The sequence below is a fragment of the Microcebus murinus genome, chromosome 18, assembly GCF_040939455.1.
Source record: "Microcebus murinus isolate Inina chromosome 18, M.murinus_Inina_mat1.0, whole genome shotgun sequence".
NCBI classification, from domain to species: Eukaryota; Metazoa; Chordata; class Mammalia; order Primates; family Cheirogaleidae; genus Microcebus; species Microcebus murinus.
The window spans coordinates 21,772,364-21,793,266 of NC_134121.1; the positions used below are offsets into that span (position 1 = coordinate 21,772,364).

General features: G+C 40.3%; 1 protein-coding gene across 1 annotated transcript in view; it reads left to right on the forward strand.

Moving 5' to 3' along the window:
• Positions 1 to 6,194: 6,194 nt before the first annotated feature.
• NUFIP2 (nuclear FMR1 interacting protein 2) overlaps positions 6,195 to 20,903 on the forward strand; it is a 30,362-nt gene continuing 15,653 nt past the window's right edge. Inside the window, exons 1-2 of the mRNA XM_012740780.3 lie at positions 6,195 to 6,839; positions 11,778 to 13,502. Coding sequence (XP_012596234.1) covers positions 6,569 to 6,839; positions 11,778 to 13,502 — 1,996 coding nt within the window. The 5' untranslated portion in view covers positions 6,195 to 6,568. The remainder of the gene's footprint in view (positions 6,840 to 11,777; positions 13,503 to 20,903) is intronic.

The window sequence follows — 20,903 nt, forward strand, 5'->3', positions numbered from 1 at the left end:
TCTCTTGCTCACTCTGAGGGAAGACAATTGCTGTGTTGTGAGCTGCCCTCTGGAGAAACCTCCTGCCAAAAGCCAGTAAGGAACTGAGGTCTTCAGTCCAATGCCTCATGAGGACTGAATCCTCCCAACAACCATGAGTGAGGTTGGAAGCAGATCTTCCCAGCAGCATGAGAGACCTTGAGCTAGAGGCATCCAGCTGATCAGCATCCAGATTCCTGACCCACAGAAGCTCATGAGATAATAAATGCTGTTTTAAGGCACTAAGTTTCTGGGTAAGTTGTTACGTAGCAAGAAATAACTAACAACACCAATCATGTGTCTCTTGAAATACTGATTTAGAAACACTAAAACAGAACACAGGGAGGAGATAACATCAATAGGTTTGTAGTTTCCATGGTTACACTATTTTCTTATAGCTTCTTAGACATTCTAATCGCACTGACTAGATTCCCTACTAGTGGCTAATTTAATCCAATTTATGTTGTCTTACTAATAGTTTTACTCTCAGGGTTCACCTTTAGTCCAACTTTTGGATACATCTAACTATGGACTCCAACATACTGAGTATACATACTGACAACGAAATATTTATTGGTTTATTCACAAATGTTTCACAAATCTAATATTTATTCATTGTGTCTGCTGGAGACTTGAAATGGCAACCAAAATGGTGTCTGAATTCTTTTGGTCTTTATTTCGGATTAATGTTCACAAGACAGTTGTACATTGAATTCATTCTTTTAAAAATACATTTTTCTTTTTTACAAAAGGAATATGAGTTTAATGTTCAACATTTAGAGAAAATAAAGAAGCAGGCTGGGCATGGTGGCTCACGCCTGTAATCCTAGCACTCTGGGAGGCCGAGGCAGGTGGATTGCTCAAGGTCAGGAGTTTGAAACCAGCCTGATCAAGAGCGAGACCCTGTCTCTACTAAAAATAGAAAGAAATTAATTGGACAACTAAAAATACATAGAAAAAATTAGCCGGGCATGGTGGCGCGTGCCTGTAGTCCCAGCTACTCGGGAGGCTGAGGCAGAAGGATTGCTTGAGCCCAGGAGTTTGAGGTTGCTGTGAGCTAGGCTGCCGCCATGGCACTCTAGCCTGGGCAACAGAGTGAGACTCTGTTTCAAAAAAAAAAAAAAAAAGAAGAAGAAGCAAAAAGAAGAAAGTGAAAGTCACCTTTGAACCCTCTAATTAGAGAAGATTGCTATTGAGACTGAATTGTATTCTTAAATTTCAGTTGACAGCATTTGCCTGTCCTTTTAAAACTTGGGAAAACACTCTATTCTTAACTTAATAATTGATTTCTCTAAAACTCAGTTTCCTTAATGAAATATCTAAAAGTTTAGTTTCACAAATCTAATATTTAATAATTTAGTATCACTAATATTTAAGACTTAGTACCCCTTCTGATGTTATAATCACTACACCAAGCAACTTTATTTCCGTTATTTTATTTAAATCTTACTAAACCTCGTAAGTTGGGAAATAATATATTCTCATTTTTCAGGTGAGTAAACTAAGGCTTAGAGAGGTTAAGTAATCTGTCCAAACAAGATCACAAAGGTAAGCAGTTTCAGAAAAGGGGTTCCATCCCAGTTGTCTGACTATAAAACTTATGCTCATACCATACTGCTATTGTTTTTCCCTCAAACTTTTTTTCATTATACTTTTTTTCATAAAAGCAAAATGTCATTTAAAAAAACTTTTATATTCAGAAAAGTCATCATATTCCAGTTATTAAAAGACCAACCTAATTTACCCATACCTCTGTACAATTCCTTTGAAAATTTTTTAAAGTTAATGTCTTCAGGCAAAACATTTAAGATCTAAAAGAAATATACATGAATAAAATTCTTTTCCTGCTGAAATAAAACAGTGGATGTTACCAGTGATTTGCCTCATTTTGAAACTGGAACTATCATCAGAGAGCCAATTTCCATTTATACAAAACTACATAATACTGTTTCTGATTATAATTTCTGTTATAGTTATAGTCAATTGTTACAGTTGAAAAACTAGATTTTTTAAAGCTAAATTTCCTGCTATTGTATAGTTTTATTATAATAAAATAAAGGGGTGGTTTGGGAAGAAAGAATGGAGAAAAAGATCATAGAATGTTAGGGTAGGAAAAAATTTAGAGGCCACCTAGACCATCCTCCACATTCAAGAGATGAGAAAACTAAGGCCCTAAGAGTTAAATATTTTCTATATCTCTTAAGCTGTCATAGTACACAAAGTATAAGATTCAAGGTATGTGAAAGTGATTTTCATTTGATAATTTAGACAGTCTTGCAAATATACTTAACTAATGTCTAAAACTGTATAGAGAAATGAAAAAAACCCAAATTTAAAAAACCCTGATACATAAAAGGTGCTCAATAAATATTTCTGAATGAACCAAAGAATATTTTATTGCTTTCATTTTTCAAATTCCCTCACAGTCCTTAAATTTCTATTTTATATGCAGTCATATACATATAATCTGTTACTTTGCTTTTTACACCTGAGTTATAGTGTCAACATTTTCCATGTTGTTATAAAATATGACTATAACCTTTTAAAGGACATATTATAATCCTTTATAATAAGTTATAACACTCTGAGTCAGATTTTAAAATGACTATAAGTAGAGGTGGATCCAGATTTGGGGGGCCCTCATTAAGAAAAAAATACAAAAATATATTACTTTTTAAAAGTTTACAAGATAATGAAAATTTATCTAGCTTTTTCAAAAGACCATTTCCAGGGTGCCTCCAGGGCTTTGAACAATGAAGGGCCCTGAATCTTCATTAACTTCACTGTACATCTGCTTCTATTAATAACCAGACACCATCTTCATGGTGGTGAACTTCTACTAAAACTTTAGAAATGTATGTCAACATCACCCTTTGATAGTGTTAGAAGTTCTTTCTATCTCGCTGGACTTGGATTATCTTTCAGGCCCCACTATAAACTTAGTGGCTTTTATTTTATTTTTTGAGGGTCTTGCTCTGTTGCCTGGGCTAGAGTGTCATCGTAGTTTATTGCAACCTCAAACTTCTGGGCTCAAGCTATCCTCCTGCCTCAGCCTCCTGAGTTTCTGGGACTATAGGCATGTGCTACCACACCCAGCTAATTTTTCTATTGTTTGTATAGATGAGGTCTTGCTGTGTTGCTCAGGCTGATCTCAAATTCCTGGCCTCAGGCTATCCTCCAGTCTCAGTGTCCCAAAGTGCTAGAATTACAGGCATGAAGCCACCAAATTCAGCCTAAACTTAACTTCTTCAGCCCTCAAATTCCTCATTTGTAGAATGGGCTTAATATCTATCTTAAGGAATTACTAACAAAAATGAAGATAAAATACTTGGTATAGTCTTTGACACATAGTAAATGCCTAGTAAATATTAGCTATTATATCAATAGTTAAAATAACCTACCATACAGGGAACCTCCTGTCTCTCCATTATAACTTTGTACATTGACTATGGGTAAAATACTGTGTAAAATGAATTTCAAAGGATTGGACTGATTAAATTTTTTTTTATTATTTTCATTTTTTAAAATGTTTTTATTATAAAAAGTAATAACTATGTTACAGAATATTTGGAAAATAGAGAAAAGAAAAAAAGCACCTATAATTCCACCAGACTTATGCTGACTTTCCTTCTTGTGTTTTTTTTCCTTAATGCAGATTCTATTTTATAAAACTAATGCTTGAAATAAGCAGACCTAATTATTTTCCTTTCACAGAAGTTTGGTATTCTGGCATTATTATACTAAAATATTTCAAATGCATGGCAAATCTCAAGTATGTTTTATATAAAACTACTTTGGAAAAATCAAGTAGAAGAAAAAAGGTACATGTTTTACTGTTGTATTTCCTTTATATTACTAATTCATGTTTTTCAAGGTTATGTACATGAATTTAATAGTCTGCATTTTTTTCTTGCATTATATCACAAGCCTTTATACTATTATGTACTATTAAGGCAACATTCATTATAACTAGAGCATCTGAGGCCAGGTGAGGTGGCTCACACCTGTAACACTAGCACTCTGGGAGGCCGAGGTGGAGGATCTCTTGAGCTCAAGAATTCAAGACCACCCTGAGCAAGAGCGAGACCCTGTCTTTACTAAAAAAAAAATAGAAAAAATTAGCTGGGCGGGGTGGTACATGCCTGTAGTCCCAGCTACTCAGGAGGCTGAGGCAGGAGGATCCTTTGAACCTAGGATTTTGAGGTTGCTGTCAGCTAGGCTGATGCCACAGCACTGGCCCAGGCAATATAGTGAGACTCTGTCTCAAAAAAAAAAAAGCAACTAAAGCATCTGAGATCAAGACTTAGTTTCCTAAATTTGGTACAACCAACCGTAGGTGAAGAAAGGCAGGTTAAAGTATAATAAATCAGAAACTCAGAGTGAGTACTTTTGGTTTGCCTACAACTATAATGCAGAAAATACAGAGAGAAGTCACCACTCAGAAAATCTAGCCTTTGAACTAAATGTCTAAGTTAGCAAAAAGAAAAGTATTATCAACATAATCCTAAATTCTATACATGCTTTTATTTCTTCTGTAATTATAGATAGGAAAGTGGTGGAATACTATTCAATGGCAAAGACTTATTTATCATGATATGATATTAGAGTTTTAACTCTCAAAATTGAGTAAATGAATTCCCCAAGTGGGTCTTTCTTTAACATTTAGCAAGGCAAAGCAAATTCTCACTTTATACAACAACAGGTCAAGGTCCAGTCATAATTTTCTGGATTCAGTGACATTTGTTGTTGGAAACAGGCCTCTAAGTTTTAAATATGCTCTTGCATTGACATTCATTAATTTCAGAGCACAGACTTTTTGCTTTTAAGCTTCTTTGTTTTAATGTTTTCCTGCTGTCGGAACTCAAGTAACATTTTAAAAATTGTAAAATATACATTGAGGAAATAATCTATATGTCCATTTCCTAGTGAATACAAATGTGGTATGTACAATGGAATATCATTCAGCCTTAAAAAAGAAGGAAATTCTGATAACACTAACTTGAAGACATTACACTAAGTGAAATAAGCCAGTCGCAAAAAGACAAATGCTGTACAATTCTACTTATATGAGGTACCTAGAATAGTTAAGTTCACAGAGACAGAAAATAGATAGTGGTTATCGGGGGATGGGAGGGGAAAGGAAAGGGAGTTATTGTTCATTAGGTATGAAGTTTCAGTTTGGGAAGACGAAAGAGTTCTGGAGATGGATGATGGCGATGTTTGTACAACGATGTGAATGAATATACTTAATGCCCCTGAGCTATACATTTAAAAATGGTTAAGATGGTAAATTTTACATTATGAATATTTTATCAAATTTTAAAAAATCCCTCCAATATAACATACATTGAGAAAAGTGCATTATACCAGTACGTCCAGTTTAACAAATAATTATAAAGCAAATATATGTGTAATCGCCACCTGGCCCAAGAAATAAAATATTGTCAGAGGGTACCCCTGTGTCCCTCCCCATCACAACCCTCTTCTTCCTTCCTGATTAACCACTATCGTGGCTCTAACATTTGGTTTTAAAAAAAATCAAGACTGTGATGTGACAATGCAGGATAAGTTAAATCAACACTACAAAACACAACAAATTCTTTCTTTAAACTCCAGTATTTTCTAAAGATGCAAAAAAAAAAAAAAAAACCCTAATAACTTTTAAAGTGCTCTTTCCTCTCTTCCTATGCTCTTGAAACTCTTCAAATTCTAAAATCTATTGTGGTCCCACAGTTGACCTCACCTGCAGAGTTTAATTTAAAAGAAAAAAATCTTCAGTGTAGATTTTCATTCCTCCCGCTCTCTCTCGCCTCCAACTACAAAGAAACAATGATTTAAACCCTTTGTGCCCTTTTAGAAAATTACACAGATACCCCATTGTGGAACCCTATAATCCCTTCGTGGAAAGGAAGAGATTAGCATATGAATACAAAGCAAAATGAATCCAGAATACAAAATGATCTACTGGATTGTGAAGCTCTTGTAGTCTTAAAAATGTATTTATTTCCTCTTTTTGTATTGCCCCTTTAGTGGTCCGGGTTAAGGGAACTGAGCTTCCCCTCTGGTTACCCGGAAAAGGATTAAAAAAAAAAAAGCCACCAGATTCTAGGAGGTGCAAACCCAACATATGGCTCCCAGCGCCAGTGGAAGCGCCAGTGGAATCTGCTACACTCGACATGAGCTTGCTTGCCGGCGAGGAGTGTAGAAAGTGCTGTTCGCAGACTGCGTGGTAAAGGAGAGAAAGCGACAGAGGAGAGAGCCATAGTGCTGACGTTGAAGGCCCGGCCCTGTGAGGTTGCACAGGGTAAGTGGCGCTGGCCAGGAGGCAGTGGCGAAGGGGAAGGAAAGAGGATTTGGACTAGGGGCGGGGCTTGCGGCACAGCGTGGCTCCTGATTGCTGGAGCGCGGCTGCCAATCTCGCAGAATCGCTCGGTTAACCAGTGCGCTGGCGAGACGCGCTCAGATATACTGAGTGAGCCCTGAGAAGCAGCCTCAGATCCTGACGGTGCAGCAACTCGCAGCCTCAGCCAGGGAGTCCCAGCCGCTTTCAATGGAGGAGAAGCCCGGCCAGCCACAGCCTCAGCACCATCACAGCCATCACCATCCGCACCATCACCCCCAGCAGCAGCAGCAGCAGCCGCACCACCACCACCATTATTATTTCTACAACCACAACCATCACCACCACCACCATCACCAGCAGCCTCACCAGTACCTGCAGCATGGAGCTGAGGGCAGCCCCAAGGCCCAGCCAAAGCCGCTGAAACATGAGCAGAAACACACCCTCCAGCAGCACCAGGAAACGCCGAAGAAGAAAACAGGTCCGGGAGGGAGGACGGGTGGGGGAAGGGGATTGGAGGTGGGGGACAGGGGAGATGGGGGTGGGGCTGGATCGGAAAGGCGCGGACGGGGTCGGGATGCATTTATGTGTCCTCCGGATCTGGGGGTGTCCCCTTTCGTTTTCTCAAAGCTCGGGCTGGTCAGTGGGGTTCGCAGCGCTCCTTCCTTTCAGTACGGGAGAGGCCCAGCCAGGGCAGCGTGATCTTCCCGGCCCCCGCCCCGGCTGAGGGAGACCCGCAGGGTCGGCCTTGGAAGTCCAACCTTATTATTCTTTTCCCGGTCACCTAACTGCAGCCTTGGAGTTATCTTAACCTGGCGGGGCCCTGAGATGGGGTGAACCTACCCCCCCCAAAAAAAGATCCCTCGAGGTGTAACTCAGGAAGGCCTAGCGAATCCTGACTGGGGTGGTGTCGCGAGACCCTTTTGCAGGCGGCGAGGAGTGGGTAGGTGGGCTGAGTTGAGGAAGTGTACCTCACTCGCCACCCCAAGCCCACCTGTGGCCTTGGGGTTCCCCGTTTTGGGGGGGCTGTTGAGACCCCTCGCCTCACGGGTCATTTCCACCCCTAAACGCCTTTTTTGGACTCCAGACCCCGCAGTCTTTCCCCGTGGCTCCTCCCGCGGCCGGCGCCCCGGGCCCGCTCCCCCTAGAGCCGGCGCGGCTGGAATGTTCTCTCCTCCTCGCGGGGCCGCTTCCTGTCCGCCATGTTGGAAGCCGATTCCTGTCACCGACTCCGGCCCACTGAGGAGCGGAGGGGGAAGGGTGTCGAGGGGCACAAGGCGCAACGGAGCCGGGTGACCCGGGATCCCCACCGGCCGTCGCCTCGCTCCCCGCACTGCGGGGGCGCCGCCGCCCCCCGCCCCGTTGCCGCCCCTCCCCCCGTCGCCGGCCGGGGTTGTGTAACCCGGTGGCGGCCGCGCGGCCCCGGGCGGGTCCCTGGGGTGAGGGGCGGGGGCGGTTGGGGTGGGGGAGGGAAGCGGCCACGAGGGGAGCGGCCTGCGCCGGGCCTCGCGCGCCGGCGGCCGCGTTTCCCGCTCCCGGGTGCGGCGGGAGGCGCGGGCGGTCGGGGCGGGCAGCCGGCCTCGAAGCCGAGCTGAGGGGGAAGGAGGCCGCGGGCGGCGGCCGCGGCGCTCCTCCGGACAGGAGGGCTGGGGGGGCGGCGGGGGGATTCGTTTTGGGTAGAGGCGGTGCCTGAGGCCGGGTGGGGTACCCAGCGGGAACCAAGCTCCCCGGTCACGAGTTTCTCTGCCACAGGAACCTCGTCTCCTGCCAGGTTCGCTCACGACTCCGCCTCTGAGCCTTTCACTTGGGCCCTTTCCTTCTAGCGGCTCATTTTCTACCAAAAAACCCACAAACTTATTCTATCCTCCTGCCCACCCAACACTTACCTCCTGAGGGTGGGTAGTGTCTTTGAGTTGGGGGATTAAAAAAAATGTTTGGACGGGAAAAGGGCGAGTTTTTTGACCCCTCTTTCTTGTTCTTAAGGGTGAACCGAAGTGGCTTATCCATGAGGTTAGATCACTACCATCTTGCCTCGGAAGAGGCTGTTTTTCATGTTAAAGGGAAAGGTGTTTTTCACATTTTAAAACCTATTGATCCCAAGACTAATTTTAACAAATGTTAAATTGAGGGTGAAAGTCATATTAGAAAATATGTGAGAAGAAATGAGCTTAAAAGTTGATAACAAAGCAGATTTCAAAAAATAGGGATTCTTTATAAATTTAAGAGATATGAAGAGTATGGTAAGAAACTGAATGCTAAACCGAGCATATCATATTTGATACAAGCAGTTATTGAGAGTTGGAAAGTAACTACTTTTCTGTTGCAGACTTAATGTAACTTGAAGACTGAAATTGGAGTGTCAGATTTTCCATTTTGGGGGCTAGTGGGGACCGATGGTATGCATTGGAAGGGAACACATAACATGCATTTGAAGTGTTTAATCCTAAGGATTTGGAGCAGTTTAAAAACTGTTAGGAACTATACAACTAAATCTTTTAACATGAGATCATTTTCAAAAGATGAGGAAGTATTACTATTGCTTGGAATATAAGGCAATATTACTGTTCAGATTGAAAAATTGTATTTTGTTGGTAAGCTTAATATACTTCTGCAGGACTTCTCTGCATATAAAAGCAGCCCCTGAACTCTTCAAGGTGGCATTACTGAAAGTATGTCTTATCCTGGAAAGGGATTCAAAGAGGAAACTGGGCTTAGCAATTTTGATAGAATGTAAACAATTTGGGATGAACAGTTTTTCATGTGTGGCCTGGTCACAGTGCTGTTGTTTCCACATGGGAAATGCTAATAAACAGGAATAACTTAGTATTTTCGAAATGTATTTGTAATATGTTGATATTTATGGCCCATTGCCCACAAACCTATAAGGAGGGACGATTTTTATTTAACCAGAAGAGGGCGCAAGAGAAGGCCAAATGTGTTGAGTAATTTCAATTTCTAATCCAAAAGCTAGATTTATCAGGACTCAAGTTTTGCTGAGTCTATTTGAAGTAGGGCTAGCCTGGCAGCCCTAAATAGTAAAAACACTAGGTAGTCTTTAATTTCTTTCATTCTATAATGTTTACATTCTTAAATACTAAGCTTTAAAAAGAAAATGTCTCTGGCATACTTTTTATATACCAACAAGGTTGTCATGGAGAAGTTTTATGTAGTTAAATGAGAACAACTTTTTGTTATTAAATATTGGAGGTGGGAGTATAGTGGCTTCTGAGCTGTTTTTATTGGTTGGTGATTTCTGATGTCTGAGCCATTTAATATTAGTAATCTTAGGAAAAATTCTAGTCCACTTAAAAGATTTTGCTTTGGTTCAACTTAGTTTGGATGTTGGATTTTTAAAATTTATTTATTTATTTTTTTGCTCTTTGAGATTGCTTACCTTTAATTGAGATCTGAAAAGGTACGACTAATGGGTCCAAGGATACAGACCTTTGTTTAACCTGTATGTTAAATGGTATGGATAGTTCTTGTCTTTGATCCAGAGTTATAAAAGGGTAAAGTTACATCTGTTATAAATGTTAGCTGGGTGCACCTGTAGTCCCGGCTACTCTGGAAGTTGAGGCAGGAGGATCATTTGAGCCCAGGAGTTCAAGACCAGCCTGAGCAACATAGACTTTGTTTCAAAAAACACACACACCCCCGCAAAGTTGAGAGCCTCTATTTATTTAGGAGCTTTCTGCTTTTCTGAAGAAAAAAGAACTTTTTAGAAACATCTTAAGCAGTGACCTCTTTATTCCTGTTTAATAGTTAGAATTTTTCTATTAAAATTTTGATTTGTTTCGCTATCATAGCTTTTCTAGCAGTCAAGAAATGAAAATGTAACTTTAAGTGTTTCTACCTATTTCTCTGATGTAGAGAGACTTAAAATTATAGTAATCCCTGTTGTAAATCTTCTTAGACTGTTTTATTCCACATCAAGTTATTTTGGAACAATGGTTTTCAAACTTAAAAAAACGTATCTTCTGTATTCTTAAAATTGAGGACCTCCAAAGAGCTTTTGATGTAGGTTATGTGTATTGATATTTACCATATAGGACATTAAAACTGAGAAAATTGCCAGAAAATAGTATACAGACTCATGGCACTTAACCTTCACAGGCCGAAGGCCTAAAAGAATGAATGAAAGTAATAAAGGCAAATAACTTAGTATTCCTATTGGGCCTCCACCCCTACTCCCCCAAAAAGCTGTTTTAAATGAATGTGTATGTGTATATCCTTCTGTTATGTGTTTCTAATGACTTGGCTTCAGTATGCTTTTGTGAACATTTCATGGAATATTAATAGATAACTAATACCACTTTTACTAGTAAGGCAATGGGAAAAGTTGATGATGTAATTGAATCACCTATAGTATTAGAGTTAACTTTATGGTGGTTGAAGGTCTTTAATTAAACTCAAGTACCATAATGTTTTTTAAATTAGGTTCTTTTCATTGTAGCTTTGTTAGTAAATATTTTCTCACTGCCTCTTTTGAGTAGGCACTGTTGCCTACTAATAGGAAACCATGGATTCCAGAGAGACTGGAGTTTGATTTCCAGTTTTGCTACTTTGTGTTTTGGGCAAGTTACTTCATCTTTCTGAAAGTCTGTTTACCCAAAAGACAAATGAGGAAAATATTTTTTATAAGGGATAGAAACACTGATACATAGATATTTTGATTTCGTGTATTAATAGTATGATCTAATGTCTGGGCAGTGGTCAAAGTGAAAAGGTTCACAGTGTTAGATTTTTTTTTTTTTTTTTTAAGAGCAGGATCTCATTATGTTTCCCAGGCCAGAGTACATTGACTGTTCACAGGCATGATCATAGTACACTTACAGCCTCAAACTCCTGAGGTTAACTGACTCCTCCCTCAACCTCCTGAGTAGCTGGGACTACAAGTGTGTACCTTTACACCTGGTTTGGTTGATTTTTTAAATTGTATTTTCTATCTGATAGATGCACTAGAAACTGCTTAGGGTTACCTACCCCCAGCCATTTATGGTTTCATAGAAATGAAGTCTTTAATTTCCTTCTAATAATTACTGTCTCAGTAAAACTGGATTCTTGCTCTGCTTTGAATTGTAAGGAAAATTTTATAACAGTTTTGTGAGACTGATAGGTAGGTTGAATATGTTAGATGAGAGGTATTATGACACTGCTTAAAAGATCATGTTCTTGCTGACCTCAGACTTTGGTTTGAATCATGGCTCAGATTTGTTTAGGAGTAGATTTCATTTCATAATCTGTAAAATGGAGCTCACAAGTGTTTTCTCATAGAGATGTGGAATAATAATATATAAAGCTGTAGTTCATAGCATAGTGTTTAGCATACATGAAATAAACAGTCCTTAAATATTAGGCACTACTGTAATTTACATGTTGTGATTTTTAAAACCCTTTTTTTTTTTTTCTTTCTCCCTAGGCTATGGTGAACTAAATGGCAATGCTGGAGAAAGAGAAATATCTTTAAAGAGTCTGGGTTCTGATGAAGCTACCAGCCCTATTTCCAGGGTCCTCAATGGCAACCAGCAAGTTGTAGACACTAGCCTAAAACAGACTGTAAAGGCCAGCACCTTTGGGAAAGCAGGAATTAAAACCAAGAATTTCATTCAGAAAAACAGTATGGACAAAAAGAATGGGAAGTCTTATGAAAATAAATCTGGAGAGAGCCAGTCTGTAGATAAGACCGATACTGTAGCAATTCCAAATGGTGTTGTAACAAATAATTCTGGCTATATTACTAATGGTTATATGGGTAAAGGAGTAGATAATGATGGTAGTGGATCTGAGAGCGGATATACCACTCCTAAAAAAAGGAAAGCTAGGCGCAATAGTGCCAAGGGTTGTGAAAACCTTAATTTAGTGCAGGACAAAATAATGCAGCAAGAGACCAGTGTCCCAACGTTAAAACAAGGACTTGAAACTTTCAAGCCTGACTATAGTGAACAAAAGGGAAATCGAGTAGATGGTTCAAAGCCCATTTGGAAGTATGAAACGGGGCCTGGAGGAACAAGTCGAGGAAAACCTGCTGTGGGAGATATGTTTCGGAAAAGCTCAGATATTAAACCCGGTGTGAGCAGCAAAAAGTTTGATGATAGACCCAAAGGAAAGCATGCTTCAGCTGTTGCTTCCAAAGAGGATTCATGGACACTATTTAAACCACCTCCAGTTTTTCCAGTGGACAATAGCAGTGCTAAAATAGTTCCTAAAATAAGTTATGCAAGCAAAGTTAAGGAAAACCTCAACAAAACCATCCAGAACTCTTCTGTGTCACCATCTTCATCTTCATCCTCTTCATCATCTACTGGGGAAACTCAGACCCAATCTTCAAGTCGGTTATCCCAGGTTCCTATGTCGGCGCTGAAATCTGTTACTTCTGCCAGCTTTTCTAATGGGCCTGTTTTAGCAGGGACTGATGCAAGTGTATATCCTCCAGGGGGTCAGCCACTGCTAACTACTGCTGCTAATACTCTAACACCCATCTCTTCTGGGACTGATTCAGTTCTCCAGGACATGAGTCTAACTTCAGCAGCTGTTGAACAAATTAAGTCTAGCCTTTTTATCTACCCTTCAAATATGCAAACTGTGCTGTTAAGCACAGCACAAGTGGATCTGCCCTCTCAGACAGATCAGCAAAACCTGGGGGATATCTTCCAGAATCAGTGGGGTTTATCATTTATAAATGAGCCTAGTGCTGGCCCTGAGACTGTTATTGGGAAGTCATCAGATCATAAAGTGATGGAGGTAACATTTCAAGGAGAATATCCTGCGGCTTTGGTTTCACAGGGTGCCGAAATAATCCCCTCAGGAACTGAGCATCCTGTGTTTCCCAAGGCTTATGAGCTGGAGAAACGGACTAGTCCTCAAGTTCTGGGTAGCATTCTAAAATCTGGGACTACTAATGAGAGTGGAGCCTTATCTTTGGAATCCAGTCATATAGGTGACCTGCAAAAAGCAGACACCAGTAGTCAAGGTGCTTTAGTGTTTCTTTCAAAGGACTACGAGATAGAAAATCAAAATCCTCTGGCCTCTCCTACGAACACTTTGTTAGGCTCCGCCAAAGAACAGAGATACCAGAGAGGCCTAGAAAGAAATGATAGCTGGGGTTCTTTTGACCTGAGGGCTGCTATTGTATATCACACTAAAGGTAACTATACAAAGATTTTTATTAGCTAATTTAATATGTATGTATTAGTAGTTTGTATTAAGAGTTAATAGTTCAGAGCTTACTTGAGAGTGACAATGTGGATAAGCAGCTACCATCAAATTCTAATTTGGGGTCTTTGGAAATAGTATGAGTAAAGTTTAAAAGAAATGTTCATCTTTCCAACTTAAAAGCATTTCTTAAAAATATTGGCCGGGTGTGGTGGCTCATGCCTATAATCCTAGCACTTTGGGAGGCCAAGGCGGGCGGATTGCTCAAGGTCAGGAGTTCGAAACCAGCCCGAGCGAGACCCCGTCTCTACCAAAAATAGAAATAAATTAATTGACCAACTAAAAATATATATACAAAAAATTAGCCGGGCATGGTGGCGCATGCCTGTAGTCCCAGCTACTCGGGAGGCTGAGGCAGTAGGGATTGCTGAGCCCCGGAAATTGAGGTTGCTGTGAGCCAGGCTGACGCCATGGCACTCACTCTAGCCTGGGCAACAAAGTGAGACTCTGTCTCAAAAAAAAAAAATATATATATATATAAGGCCGGGCGCAGTGGCTCACGCCTGTAATCCTAGCACTCTGGGAGGCCGAGGCAGGCGGATTACTCGAGGTCAGTTCGAAACCAGCCTGAGCAAGAGTGAGACCCCATCTCTACTATAAATAAAAAGAAATTAATTGGCCAACTGATATATATATAGAAAAAACTAGCCGGGCATGGTGGCGCATGTCTGTAGTTGCAGCTACTTGAGAGGCTGAGGCAGAAGGATTGCTTGAGCCCAGGAGTTTGAGGTTGCTGTGAGCCAGGCTGATGCCATGGCACTCACTCTAGCCTGGGCAACAAAGTAAGACTCTGTCCCAAAAATAATATATATATATATGTATATGTATATAGACAAATAAAATGGACCTACCTGGTTCAGAGAATAAAAGAGGTTGGAGTGGGGGGCTTGGCTAACGGTATGATGTTACAGTTTCTCTTGGGCACACTTAAGAATTTTTTGCTTAGATGTTTCTTCTTTGCTTTCTATATCATAATCCTTATTAGTGAGCTCATTTAATGGTTCTAATTTGCTTAAAATGAGTAGGAGCAGTGTTTCTGAGGAGGAGTCTGAAAAAGATGGAGTGTCAAACTTTTTTCTCTTAAAAGAAATAATAATCGGTGCCGAGTGGTAACTAGAAAATAATTTAGACAAATGATGATATCGAGCATGATTTAGCATAGTAGAGACCACGCTCTAAATGGGTTTGTACTTTTCATAGCCCCAAAGCCCATGTTTAAGGAAAACCAGCTATCTTCCATGTTAAGTTCCATGCTAGTTGGTTTATTTTTAAGAAAAATTTGCTGTATAGCATAATTGTAATTTAAATCATTAGTGCAAACAATGAGGTTTAATGAATGATATTTATGACTTTTTGCTTTTTAGAACAGTGGTTTTCAGTCTTCCCACCCTATCCACCTCCCTCTCCCCTCCTTCCCTAACAGTTCCATACTCCATTCATGCATAAAAACACGTACTATATACTGCACATTCCCATGTTTAAAAGTGGCTTAGGCAATGACTTGCAACTGCAGGGAAGGGGGAGCATATCAGATTGTGGGAATGAGGTAATTACCATATTCTCCCTGGAAGAAATCATAACCTTAGAGATAAATAACAAAGCTTGTGACTTTTAAGCTAATTTCCTAGTCTACGTACCTTTCCTTATCTGCAAACTGAAAGACATTTAGTACAATAAACATGTCATTTTTATATCATTTTTCCTTCCTTTAAAAATAGGAGTAAATAGAATTGCCTTATAGAAGTTTAAGAATAGGAATCCTGCAGATAAAATTTGCCTGTTTTCACTTATTCTGCAGCTCTGCTTTTTGGAAGTAAATAGAGAAACTAGAATTTTTAGCAAAATTAAGGCAAAAAAGAAATGCTTAGTTTCTTTTTATTTTTTTAGACAGAGTCTCACTCTGTTGCAGGAGCTAGAGTGCTGTGGCATCAGCCTAGCTCATAGCAACCTCCAACTCCTGGGCTCAAGTGATCCTCCTGCTTCAGCCTCCTGAATAGCTGGGACTACAGGCATGCGCCACCATGCACAGCTATTTTTTCTAATATTTTTAGTTGGGCAATTAATTGCTATTTTTAGTAGAGACGGCGTCTTGCTCTTGCTGATTTTGAACTCCTGACCTTGAGCAATCCTCCCACCTCGGCCTCACAGAGTGAGGCATGAGCCACCACGCCCAGCCGAAATGCTTAGTTTCTTTCTTTTTTTTTTTTATTTCAGCATATTATGGGGGTACAAATTTTAAGGTTTCAGTAAATGCCCTTTCTCCCCCCTCCCCCCACAAGTCTGAGTTTCCAGCATGACCATCCCCCAGATGGTGCACATCTCCCTCATTATGTATATATATACCCTCCCCCCTCCCACCTGCCCAATACCCTATTACTGTAGTACCTATGTGTCCACTTAGGTGCTGCTCAGTTAATACTAGTTTGCTGGTGAGCGAAATGCTTAGTTTCTTAAGACATGGTTAATTATATAAACGTTAACTTCTGCCAGAGAGTTGGGTGTTTTTTTCTTTTCTTTTTTTTTTTATATTCAGCTAAACAGACCAAGATTTGATGTCATTTTCTGTTCCATCTGCCCTCCAGAGACTATTATTTAGAAATGTTTACCAAAGTGTCTTGTCATTTTATGAGCCTTGTGTAATGTTTTCTCACCACCTCCAGAAAATTGCCAGATATATTGTTTCATTAGGCGGTTGGTAGATGTTTTCCTGTATGATTTCTATTATGTAGAATTGCAGGCCTTTTAAAATGGGGATATTCACTTAAGTTTTTTTCCTAGTTTTTATGCATTTACCATATAGATGGGCTAACTAAAAATAAAATCAACATTATTTAGATAAATACCCCTACATGGATGCAGTTGTGTTTAGTTGGTGTTACTGAATAGATTTGCTTTAGTAAAGTGCATCAGCTTGAGTTTTATAGTTGGATATTGTTGAAATTAATCAGATTGGTGTTGTGATTGGTTCCTCTCCAAAAAACAATAGATAATATTCAGTTTGATTAGGACCCAGAGTGGCAAGTTCTTTGAATTCTTTCCAAATGTTGATGGGTCCATTAGCCCACTCATTTTCTCTTTACTTGCATTTGTTTTGAATCACAACCTTTTGAAGATCTGAAGATCTTTTTTTAAAAGTGAAGGATCCTTCCCTTCCAACCCTAAGTTTTCTTAAACACTACAAGAGGTAATAATCAGTTGGACTTGCTGAAATATCCTTTAAGAGCACCTGTATTATTTCCTTAGTCCATTAGTGTAGTCTTATCTTTAAAATGAGTTGAAGTTAGACTTAGAATTAGAACTTGTGCATTTCTCCTAACTTCAAAAATAAGCCCTTCAACAGCTTAATTTGGAGATAGAAGGTAAGAGGGTGCATTATGTCACTTAAGTAGGAATGGCACATTATTTTACTTTCTTGGTTATAAATCCATGTAAAGAAAAGATGCTTATTTGGCTTATGGTTTCGAAGGCTGGTTTCAAAGGCTTATGGTTTGTTTCGAAGGTCCAACGGGTAACTTCTGGTAAAAGCTTTCATACTCAAAAGTTTTTAGATTTTTTTTTTTTTTTTTTTTTGAGACACAGTCTCGCTTTGTTGCCCAGGCTAGAGTGAGTGCCATGGCGTCAGCCTCGCTCACAGCAACCTCAATCTCCTGGGCTCAAGCAATCCTACTGCCTCAGCCTCCCGAGTAGCTGGAAATACAGGCATGTGCCACCATGCCCGGCTAATTTTTTCTATATATATTAGTTGGCCAATTAATTTCTTTCTATTTATAGTAGAGACGGGGTCTCGCTCTTGCTCAGGCTGGTTTCGAACTCCTGACCTCGAGCAATCCACCCGCCTCGGCCTCCCAGAGTGGTAGGATTACAGGCGTGAGCCACCACGCCCGGCAAAAGTTTTTAGATTAAACCTAAACAATTACTTGCAGGTTTAGCAATACTGCAGATATTTTAGGGCACAATGGTTCTTGCCTGTAATCCGAGCACTTTGGTGAGCTGAGACAGGAGGATCGCTTGAGGCCAGGAGTTCAAGACCAGCCTGAGCAACGTAGTGAGATTCTGTCTCTACAAAAAATAGAAAAATTAGCTGGGTGTCCTGGTGTGTACCTGTAGTCCCAGTTACTCAGGAGGCAGAGACAGAGGATCACTTGAGCCTAGGAGTTTGAGGTTGCAATGAGCTATGATCATGCCACTGCCCTCATGTCCTGGGAACAAAGCGAGACCCTGTCTCCCTCCAAAAGTTAATCTTGAATGTTCAGGACAATTGAGTGTATGAAATGAAGATAAAGCGTAAAAAAGGAATTTGTGGGAATTCTAGTTCTTGGGATTTTTCTTCTAGCTTTTGGTATATGTTATGCTGCTACCTTTTCATAATAAATAAAACCTGATCTTTATGTTATCTGGAGGAATATTGTACCGTTACACAGCAGTGTGAGTAGAAAGTAGGTCCTCTTTCCTCATTCATCTCAAGTGGTAGTTATGAGGCAGCTTTAAAGTGATGTCTTTCAAACTTGATTATGAAAAAACTTTTTTTTTTTTGTAAACAAGATCTCACTGTGTTGTCTGGTCTAGAATGCAGTGGCATCATCATAGCTTGCTGCAACCTCAAACTCCTGGGCTAAAGCAATCCTCCCTCCTCAGCCTCCTTGAGTAGCTGAAATTACAGGCATGTGCCACTATGCCCAGCTAATTTTTCTTTTTCTATTTAAATGTGGAGCCAGTAATATAGTGAATCCCAATGTACGCATCATCCAGCTTGAGCATTTCAAAAGCATTCTTACTCTTATTTCACCTACCCATCTCTACATTAACACCTCCTTTTTTTTATTATGGTAAAATATAGAAAGCATAAAGTTTATTATCTTAACCATTTTTAAGTGCATAGTTCAGTGGTCTTAAATAGTGGTGTGTAACTATCTCCAGAACTCTTCATCTTGTAAAACAAACTCTGTACCCATTAAATAATAACTCTCCATTCCATCCTCCTCCTTTTAAAGGCTGAATGATATTTTGTTGTATGTATAGAAAGCATTTTCTTTATCCATTCTTCTGCAATGGACACTTGGGTTGCTTCCACATTTTAACTATTGTTTTTTTTTTTTTTTTTTTTTTGAGACAGAGTCTCGCCTTGTTGCCTAGGCTAGAGTGAGTGCCGTGGTGTCAGCCTAGCTCACAGCAACCTCAAACTCCTGGGCTCAAGCGATCCTCCTGCCCCAGCCTCCCAAGTAGCTGGGACTATAGGCATGAGCCACCATGCCCGGCTAATTTTTATATTATATATATTAGTTGGCCAATTAATTTGTTTCTATTTTTATGGTAGAGACGGGGTCTCGCTCAGGCTGGGTTTGAGCTCCTGACCTTGAGCAATCCGCCTGCCTCTGCCTCCCAGAGTGCTAGGATTACAGACGTGAGCCACCGCGCCCGGCTCACATTTTAACTATTGTGAATCATGGCGCTATGAACATGGGTATAGAAATAGCTCTTCGAGACACTGCTATTAATTCTTTTGGGTATATATCCTGAAGTGGAATTGCTAGATCATATGATAATGCTGTTTACATTTTTGAGGAACTGCCATACCGTTTTCCACAAAGATTGTGCAATTTTACATTGTTACCAAAAGTGTGCACGGATTTTAATTACTCCACATCCTTGCCAACATATGTTTTCTGGTTTTTTGATAGTGACCATCCCAAAGAGTGAGAGAGAGGTATCTAATTGAGGTTTTGATTTGCATTTCCCCAATGATTAATAAAGCACACCTTATCATGTGCTTATTAGCCAATTGTGTATCGTCTTTTTTTTTTTTTTTTTTTTTTTTTTTTTTGAGACAGTAGAGTCTTGCTTTGTTGCCCTGGCTAGAGTTTGCCATGGCATCAGCCTAGCTCACAGCAACCTCAATCTCCTGGGCTCAAGCGATCCTCCTGCCTCAGCCTCCTGAGTAGCCTCCTGAGACTACAGGCATGTGCCACCATGCCCAGCTAATTTTTTCTATATATCTTAGTTGGCCAATTAATTTCTATTTATAGTAGAGATGGGGTCTCGCTCTTGCTCAGGCTGGTTTCGAACTGACCTTGAGCAATCCGCCCGCCTCGGCCTCCCAGAGTGCTAGGATTACAGGCGTGAGCCACCGCACCCGGCTTGTGTATCTTCTTTGAAGAAGAGTATGTCTAAGTCTTTGCCAAGTTTTGAACCCGGTTTTTGTTGTTGATTGTTAGTTCTCCATACATTCTGGATATTACTCCGTTATCAGATATATGATTTGCAAGTACTTTCTCCCAGTATGTGGGCTGTTGATAATACACATTTAAAAAAATTCTTTTTTTTCGTTGAGACAGAGTCTCACTCTGTTGCCCTGGCTAGAGTGAGTGCCATGGCGTCAGCCTAGCTCACAGCAACCTCAAACTCCTGAGCTCAAGCGATCCTCCCACCTCAGCTTCCCAGGTGCTAGGATTACAGATGTGAGCCACTGAGCCCAGCCTAATTTTTTCTATCTTCACAGATATGATGGGGTCTCTTGCTCATGCTTGTCTCGAACTCCTGAGCTCAGGTGATCCTCCCACCTTGGCCTCCTAGCATGCTAGGATTATAGGCATGAGCCACCAAGCCTGGTCAGAATGCTTAGTTTAGTGGAACTGTTTTTGATTTGTTTTCAAAAGCTTCTAGCACTAGTTTCTAACTATTCTAGATGAACTTAATGATCTAACATCATTTGAACCAAGTCTGTTCAAAATAAGATAGATGGATGTGAGTTGTCTGTTTGGTCAAAGTGCTAATTTAAACTGGGTTGATTTAGCTTGCCTGGCTAATGATGTAGTGAAGGATACCAGGCATTCAAAATGCTTAACATTTTTGGAATATTCATTAAAGCATAGACATGGTAAATTTGACCTAGCACATAGACAGGGGAGATGAATAAGATTTATCTTTGGTTTGAGGTAAGTTAGTCAACATGAAAGCTATCATTGGGTTTAAAGAATGAGTTAAGGATCAAATGTAAAAATTTTAATAGGTTTTAAAATATAATACAAATGTAAGGTGACAATGCTACAAATAGAGTGTAAGACTCCTAAGTCAAGTACTTTGGAGGAATGATAAATCCTTAAGTTCCAATGTCCTTTTTCTTTTTTGTGGGGGGGGGGGCAGAGTCTTGCTCTGTTGCCTGGGCTAGAGTGCTGTGGTATCAACCTAGCTCACAGCAACCTCAAACTCCTGGGCTCAAGCAATCCTCCTGCCTCAGCCTCTCAAGTAACTGGGACTACAGGCATGTGCCACTATGCTCGGCTAATTTTTTCTATGTATTTTTAGTTGTCCGTCTAATTTCTTTCTATTTTTAGTA